Raw genomic sequence first — 9,112 nt, forward strand, 5'->3', positions numbered from 1 at the left:
CCGTAGACCCAAAAACCAAAACCAAAAAATTTAGAAAAATTTTGTCTCGAGCTATTTCTTATGATTCCGCAAAAACCGTAGTTCAAAAAATTATTTTACTGGAAGATCTTCAAACAAGAGATTTCAAGCTTCAATTTGCTTTTTTAATATTTTCGATACGATCATTTTTTACGAAAATACAGCCTTCCAAAAATCACTAAAAAATTTATAAAATTTTCTTGTTCCTTTAATTTTCTGGATAAGTGTATATTTTGCTTTCAATTGTTTGATTAAAAAATACAATTCATTTTCACTTTCAACGAAAAACTTTCTTCGAAAAAATATCTCTCATACTAAGAAATAAAAACACTTTAGGCAATTGAAATTATTTCAATTTAAGCATAAAAATATGTTGATTTGAAAAAAAAAAACATTTTGACATAAGATAAAATTATCAAGATAATTATTTACTTGGTGCAAGATTATCAGATAATTGTAAAATGTATTTGTAATCAATACTAAAAGTTGTAATTATTTTATAATATACTAATTAGGGTGTGCCGGAAAACAACTTTTTTTTTCAGGGTACCAAGAAAGAATAAAAATTTTGTCAGAAGATCGGCTCTTAAATTCAAGTTTTAGAGGTAGTCCATCGCATTTTTCGATCTCTGATTTAAATAACATAGGAAAAATATTTTTTCACAGTTTATAATTTTATCACTCACCAGGGAATTACTGTATCGGAAAAATCAATTAATACTTGTGTTGAAAATTGAACGTTCTACGATAAAAGTTATAACGGTGGGCCCCGGCTACTCCGTGTCTAGCAGCCACGAACCACAGTTAATCAATATTTCCCGAATTTGTTTTTATTTAATTATTAATTAATTTAATTTTAAATCTAAGTCGATTGTTGTTATCGCAAACTTCGGGAAACTAGTGTATCTCAGAGGTGAGTCGGCTCGTCTTGAGCCGGACACGCGGCTGAAAATAAACTTAAAGTAAGGGACTCTGGTGATAATTGATATTGAATACTTGATGTAATTTTAATTAGCGTATTTTATTTAACCAAATCCCTTTATGTACAAATTTTCCCCTTAACTCTATATATATATATATATATATATATATATATATATATATATATATATATATATATAGAAAATTATTACGAATAACCTTTTAGAAAATTTATCGGCTCAAAACGCGCGGGAATAAATATAGGAGCGAGTGAAATTAATTGGCGGTAAATTTATCACGTTGAAGAGAGAAAATCGATATACGTATAATATTATAAAATATATGTAAGTGGCGACCAAATATCAAAACTTACAGCCGGTACTGGTCGTCGATTCATCCTCCTAGTGTCCACAGGTAATTGTTCTTGAAGTTGGTGGAAAGCTTGGTTGACCCTTCAGGTGACGAAAAACAGTTTTGCACAACCACAAACACTGAGGTAACTTATTTGTTATGTTATTAGTTTAATTACTCACTATTTTAATGAATGGATTTGCGCGTAAAATTATTTAAGGATTTTAGTAGAGCGTAACGAAAAGAAAAGTGACTGATCAATTGAAACTCTCGTGCTCAAGTCCGTCTTTTGATTGATTGTCTCGGGTCAGCACCTCGTGTTGATCCCTCCCAATTATGCGCAGTGACCGATTTTCGGTCACCTGCTGCGCTAAGACTACCGCCAAGACTCAGCTGAACTCGCAAACGAGAAAATTATACGGGAGAGAGAGAGAACAAATAGAAGCGAGAGAGCCGCACTCTCACGTCTTAAAATCGCTGCTGCACGGTTACAAAGTCTCTTATAATATGAACCTGAAGGTCCCAACGTTGGATGGCAACAAATTTTCAAATTCCTTAAAAGCGGAAAAAAATATTCCTGACATTAAATAAAGGTGCCAGATGTTGTAAAAATTAAAAAAAAAAATCATCGTCACCCTCCGTGCACCAGAACTTAGTCAATCCATCCTCACAAGTCAATTTTGAAATTCTAAATTCCGATAACACTACTCCTCAGATTTTGTTCACCGCCAAATAATTATGAAGGGTCTATTACACTCATATGAACTCAGAAAAAAAACATCGTCACCCTCAGTGCTCCGGAACTTAGTCAATCCACCCTCACAAGTCAATTTTGAAATTTTAAATTCCGATAACACTACTCGTAAAATTATGTTCAAGACTGACCTGTGAGGGTGGATTGACTAAGTTCCGGAGCACGGAGGGTGACGATAGTTACCGCCAAGTCGCCATCTTGGCCACGTGTTAATCGCGAGTTTAAGTCTCATCAAATAAACATTACTGATATTAAATAATTGCAAGTCTCATCCTAAATAATTAGCATAAACTGTATATATTGTAAATAAAATATTTATAGTGTTTATTAATTGCAAATTCAGTGTTAAATAAATTTATTCACTACCCACCAATTCACACACACCAGATCCTCTCATCCTCTCATTATATAATTAATTAGATATTAATTATTTAAACATTTTTTGGTCCTTCGAGCCGGATCGTGTGAATTGGTTGAATAAATTTATTTAAATTAAACTTTTTCAGTGACGCTAAGTAACTTCAGTGCAGTTTCGTATTTTTCACTTCAGCACAGGTGCATTGCGGAGTACCCAGGTCGTGGTACTGCACTTGTGGAAATTAATTAAGGGACACCACTGTGCGAATTAATTAGTGTGAAGTGTCAAGTGTACTTTTAGACTCTCATCGATTAACGCATCATCAGAGCATCTCATCTGCGACTGTTCTCAGCGTCTCATCATCAAGCAGAAAGTTACTGTCAGTTTGTTCTTTGTCTCATTACTATTCTCAGGCTCAATTGAGCATTTCATTTTTCTTGTGTGTCTCATTCAGCTCTTTTACAGATATGGCTACTGTGGCTAACAAAATTGTGCTTCAGATGCACCGGATCTCAGTTTTCACCGCCGTTGCGGCATCTGCTGAAGCCGGCATAGTCGACACGCTCTCATTACGTGCAGCCAACTCGAAGTTGGAGCTTCTCACCCAACACTGGAGCAAATTTGCTGAAGACCACGAGAAATTACTATCATCTAAGACCGACGTGACGGTCGAACACAAATATTTCACTGACGGTTCGTTTGAGAAGGCTCTCAAACTATTCCAAGGAGCTCAAGATGCTCTGCTCCATTGCATCCATGAGGTGGAATCAGCATTACCGTCTCAAGGTAGTGTCCTGGCCGACTCAAGTCTCATCGTGCCAGCTGGAAGTAGGCTTAATGTCCCTACTATCCCTGTGCCCAAGTTCTCCGGCAAATATCAAGAGTGGAAACACTTCCACGACATGTTTGTCTCGATCATCGGGGAAAATGCATCTCTCACATCAGTTGAGAAGATGTACGATTTCAAGTCGGCATTGGAGGGTGATGCCGCCCGTCTCATCGCAAACATCAGAGTCACTGGGGACTCGTTTGCATCTGCTTGGGACGCTGTTGTCCAACAATACGACATCAAGCGTCTTCTCATCTCGGCGCAGCTTGATAAGCTGTTCAGCATCCGACCAGATGACAGCGACTCTGCCAAACCGCTCAAGGCAATCATCAACACTGCCAACGAGGCAGTGCAAGCTTTCAAGGCTCTGGGATCGCCCACCGAGCACTGGGACCAGATCCTGGTCCATCTCATCGTACAAAAGCTTGATATCTCATTACGTAGGCTTGGGAAGTCCATTTAGGCACTTCGACGGAATTTCCAAGCTACGAGGACCTGTGTACATTCCTCATCGGTCGCGCCAGAGCTCTCGAAGCCATGGAGTGTGGTGTTTCACCACGCAAGCCAGCTAATGATTCACGCAGCCACCTAAGAACCAAATCTCGTATCTCATCTGCTCACGTACACGTGGCAACAGCGCCTCAGTCTCAGCAATCTCAGCCAGGGCAGTCTCAGTCTCATCAAACGCAAACGCAGTCTCATCCACCAACACGAAACCAGCAATCTCACCCGCCAAGATCTCAGTCAAACACGTCTCAGTCTCATCCAGCAATGCCGAAACACACGCTCTCATTCAAATCAGACTACTGTCATTGCTGTGAGGGCAATCACTTCATTGTCGGATGCCCGAGATTCCAGGCAATGTCCCCTAATGAACGGTTCCAGCTAGCAGCGCATTCTCACCTCTGTCGAAACTGTCTTGGCGACCACGGTTTCGAAAATTGTCAATCAAAGGGCCGTCGTCGCTGCAAGGAGTGCGACGAACCTCACCACTCAATGCTGCACTATTCTCGTCTCATGAGGCTTACCAAGAAGCCATCTGCAGCAGCTGCTGAAACGCAGCAAGTCTCATCACCACCTGCCTCTCATCCCGAAGCTCAGCAGCAAACATCTCAGCAATAACAATTTTGCACTTCTCAAGCAGCAGCTTTCATCTCATCTGCCATCAGCCGTGCTCCAGATCACAAGCATGTGACATCTCGACCGACAGTGCTGTTGGCAACCGCACAAGCTCTCATCTCTCATCAATCAAGCTCGTCTCATCGTATCAGAGTTCTGATTGATCCTGGATCAGAACTTACTCTGATTTCTCAAGCCGCTGTTCGCACTTGCAGTCTCATCTCTCAGCCATGCAATATACCTTTGCAAGGAGTTGGCAATATCTCATCAGGGAAAACCTTAGGCATGGTCTCATTCAAACTGCAGTCTACCATCTCATCAGAATACGCATACCTCAACGCACACATTCTCAAGAACATCACAGCGCAGATTCCATCAGTCTCAATCTCACCCACTCTTTGGTCTCATATTCAAGATTTAGAACTCGCCGACCCAGAATTCGACAAGTCTGGCAAAATTGACATTCTCATCGGAGAAGATTTCTACGGTCAAATTATACGACCAGGTCTCAAAGCAGGAAGTTCATCAGAACCGATCGCTATGCAAACCATGCTCGGCTGGACAATTCTCGGCCCAGTTCATGAACAATCTCATCATTCACCTAGACTGTCTCATCATATCATCTCAAATGCTCAACTACACGACTCTCTCACCAAGTTCTGGGAACTTGAAGAAGTTCCAGAGTCCTGCAACGAAACTCTCACCGTCGAGGAAGCCAAGTGTGAAGCTCACTTCCTATCAACTCATTCTCGAGACGCACTAGGACGATACATCGTCCGTCTACCATTCAAATCATCATATCAGAAGCTAGGTGAATCTCGTCATATTGCGCAGCGCTGTCTCAACCGTCTTATGAAGCGTCTGTCTCAAGACCCGGAACTTCAAGGTCAATATACTGCCATTCTCAACGAGTATGAAGTACTCGGACACATGACTCGAGTCTCATCAACATCACCTGAACCATCTCATGTATATTATTTACCTCATCATTGCGTTGTTCGCGAAGACAGCGAAACTTCCAAGTTGAGGGTCGTGTTCAATGGTTCTAGTAAAACATCATCTGCCAGTTCTCTCAATGATCATCTACATATCGGACCAAGCCTGCAATCAAAGATCTGTGATGTACTTCTGTACCTCAGAAGTCACAGATACATCTTCTTGACTGACATTGTTAAGATGTTTCGCCAAATTCTCATCCACCCTGATGACAGGGACTATCAGCGCATTCTTTGGACAGAGAACGGTCTCACTGTGGCTTATCAACTCAACACCGTCACATATGGCACTCGACCAGCACCATATCTTGCTGGCCGAGCTCTCAAACAACTCCTCATCGACGAAGGGTCTCAATATCCACTTGCGGAACCCTTTCAAAAGGGCAGCTACGTCGACGACATCGGCGGCGGTGCCGACAATCTCAGCGATCTCAACGACATTGCCAATAGAGTCGAGGCACTTTGCAACTTAGGTTGCTTTCCACTAGCTAAATGGAAAAGCAATCATCCTCAGTTCAGCAAAATCTCATCATCACTCAGTCCAGAAGATTCTCATTCATTCTCAGACCACATCTCAAAAATCTTGGGTCTCTCATAGAATTGTCAAGAAGATGTTCTCACGTTAACTGGCAAGACTTCTCAGACTCTCAGCATCACCAAGCGCACCATCACCTCAGAGGCTACTCAATTATTCGACCCTCTGGGCTTAATCTCACCAGTAATTGTTAAAGCAAAAATCATCATACAGGACCTTTGGCTACAAAAGGTTGACTGGGATGATGCACTCTCACCAGAGCTAGTTCACAGGTGGAAAACTTTCCGCGATGAACTACCTCAACTCTCTCATCTCAGAATTCCTCGATGGATCAATCTCATCCCAAATTCATCTGGCATCGAGATTCACGGGTTTTCTGACGCATCTCAAGCTGCAATGTCTGCAGTAATATATCTCAGAGTCTGTCAACCTGGCGAACAGACTATCATCTCTCTCATCTGCTCAAAAACGAAAGTAGCACCACTCGAACGTCTCACAATTCCTCGACTCGAACTCTCAGCTGCATTATTGCTCTCAAAACTGGCATCTCATGTCTCGTCGACGCTTCAATTATCTCATGTTCCAACTTATTTGTAGACTGACTCATCAACAACACTTGCTTGGGTTACCAGTGAACCTACAAGATGGAAAGAATTCGTCAAGAACAGAGTTGAAGCGATCCAGCACCATGCTCCAGATGCACACTGGAGATACATCTCAGGAAAACAGAACCCGGCTGACTGTGCATCCAGGGGTCTAACCGCATCTCAGCTCATCAACCATCAGTTATGGTGGTCAGGACCCAGCTGACTAGCTGATCCTCCCTCTCAATGGCCATCTCATCATGTTCTCAGTTCAGCAGCAGATGAAACAGAGCAAGCAAACTCAGAAATGAGACCTTGCAAGTCTCATGTCTCTACTAGTACACCTCTCATGCCACTATCATCTCTCATTCATTTATGGACTACATTCACAGCTCTACTACGGCGTACTGCAACAGTATTCAGAGCAATCTCATGCTTCAAAAAAGTACCTGGTTCATCACTCAGCATCTCACCTTTCACTCCTACTGAATTACAATCAGCTCTCATCCATTGGATTAAATCAACGCAGCAGGAATATTTCTCATCAGAAATCTCAGCATTATCTTAAGGCAATACTCTCAAGAAATCTCACTGTTTCACTCGTCTCACCGCATTTATCGATCAAGCTGGCGTAATCAGAGTTGGTGGACGTCTTCAAAATTCAACATTGGATGCTGACAGCAAGCATCCAGCAATCCTTCCCAAGGATTGTATGCTCTCACGTCTCATCATCTCAGACTCTCATCTACGCACTTTGCACGGAGGTACCCAACTTACTTTATCTCATGTTCGGAAGAAGTGTTGGATAATTGGTGGACGAGCTCCAATTAAAAACTTCATCCATCGCTGTCTCACCTGCGCACGAATGCGGGGAGTCAGATCGCAACAACTCACGGGTCAACTTCCATCTCATCGGGTCTCACCATCTCTCGTCTTCGAGAACACTGGAGTCGATTACACCGGTCCAGTGTCTCTGAAGTTTTTTCAAGGACGCGGTACTAGATGCTACAAGGGCTGGATCGCTGTCTTTGTCTGTCTCTCAACATCAGCCGTTCATTTGGAGGCTGTCACTGGCTACTCCAGTGAAGGCTTTCTCAAGGCATTCCACCGTTTCACTAGTCGACGGGGAATTTGCCGCACACTTCGAAGTGACTGTGGGACAAACTTCAAGGGTGCTGATCTCATTCTCAAGCAACTTCTCACCGGTGCTCTCAAGGAATCATCTCATCTACAGCAGCATCTCGCCAATGACGGAACCCAGTGGTCATTTAACCCACCTGGGGCTCCTCATATGGGAGGAAAATGGGAAGCTGCAGTGAAATCAATAAAGTATCATCTTCAGCGAACCATTGCTGATACCCTTCTCACCTACGAAGACTTCTCAACCTTTCTCATTCAAGTTGAAGCTGTTCTCAATTCTCGTCCTCTCAGCGCACTCTCAGAGGATCCGGACGATCTCACTGCTCTCACGCCCGCACATTTCATCCGTGGTGCTGCCATCAACACCATTCCGGAACCTAATCTCACCGCAATCTCAACCTCAAGGCTATCTCATCTGCAGCATATACAAGAACGCTTGCAGCATTTCTAGGACCGGTGGTCTACAGAATGCTTACAATCTCATCAATCAATCTCAAAATGGAACACCTCTCACCACGACATCGCAGTTGGATCACTTGTCTTGCTCTCAGACGAGCGGTATCCCCCAACAAAATGGCCGCTCGCCCGTCTCATCCAACTACATCCTGGTGCCGATGGTCTCATCAGAGTGGTCACTTTCAAAACTGCATCGACAACTCTCAAAAGGCCAATCAGCAAACTAGTGCTATTGCCCGTCTCATCGACCACGGAAGATTCTCAGAAATTGTCTCACTTCTCCAACGAGTAGGAGAAGGCGGGGAGAATGTTCAAATCTCCCGCGCTCAGATATTCAATTCTCACCGTCGATATCTTATCGACCGTATCATCGATCTGTCATCTACAATAGGCGGATCCGCTAGTCGCGTTCTCATATGAAAGACCGCTGGAGTGGGGATGAAGAAGACGGATGCGCTGTCTCACTCGCTCTTTCTCACTCTTAGAGTTCTCAGTCATTTCATGGCTGACGCCTCGTGCTCTCATAAAATCCTTTTGTTATAATCAAATCATTTGCTTTCTCAGTAAATTACTCAGTGCATTTTGGTTGTAATAATTCATAGTAATTATTCAACTAATTATTTTTGCTCTCATAAATAATCTCAATGTTTTTAGCAATTTAATCGTTCTCACCTCGTGTACCGGCATAGTTACCGCCAAGTCGCCATCTTGGCCACGTATTAATCGCGAGTTTAAGTCTCATCAAATAAACATTACTGATATTAAATAATTGCAAGTCTCATCCTAAATAATTAGCATAAACTGTATATATTGTAAATATAATATTTATAGTGTTTATTAATTGCAAATTCAGTGTTAAATAAATTTATTCACTACCCACCAATTCACACACACCAGATCCTCTCATCCTCTCATTATATAATTAATTAGATATTAATTATTTAAACAGTTGTGTGGAATTTTTTCACATTTACCCGGTGGGATTTCAGGGGATTCAATGGAATCGGATCCGCCAGGGTAAAAAGATAATAAAATGAAGACATTATTTCAGG

The 9,112-nt window shown here is 42.2% G+C and overlaps 3 protein-coding genes across 3 annotated transcripts; all 3 read left to right on the forward strand.

Annotated features, from left to right (window-relative positions):
* The first annotated feature begins 2,869 nt into the window (after positions 1–2,869).
* On the forward strand, positions 2,870–3,694 carry LOC130673797 (uncharacterized). Its single transcript, XM_057479009.1, has one exon. The coding sequence runs from the start codon at positions 2,870–2,872 to the stop codon at positions 3,692–3,694; it is 825 nt and encodes a 274-aa protein (XP_057334992.1).
* A 941-nt stretch (positions 3,695–4,635) lies between these two features.
* LOC130673798 (uncharacterized) lies at positions 4,636–5,943 on the forward strand. The gene has a single exon (XM_057479010.1). It carries the CDS (start codon positions 4,636–4,638, stop codon positions 5,941–5,943), a length of 1,308 nt encoding a protein of 435 aa, XP_057334993.1.
* A 1,386-nt stretch (positions 5,944–7,329) lies between these two features.
* LOC130673799 (uncharacterized) lies at positions 7,330–8,055 on the forward strand. The gene has a single exon (XM_057479011.1). The coding sequence runs from the start codon at positions 7,330–7,332 to the stop codon at positions 8,053–8,055; it is 726 nt and encodes a 241-aa protein (XP_057334994.1).
* The last annotated feature ends 1,057 nt before the right edge of the window (positions 8,056–9,112 follow it).

The sequence above is a fragment of the Microplitis mediator genome, chromosome 8 (assembly GCF_029852145.1).
Source record: "Microplitis mediator isolate UGA2020A chromosome 8, iyMicMedi2.1, whole genome shotgun sequence".
Taxonomy (NCBI): domain Eukaryota; kingdom Metazoa; phylum Arthropoda; class Insecta; order Hymenoptera; family Braconidae; genus Microplitis; species Microplitis mediator.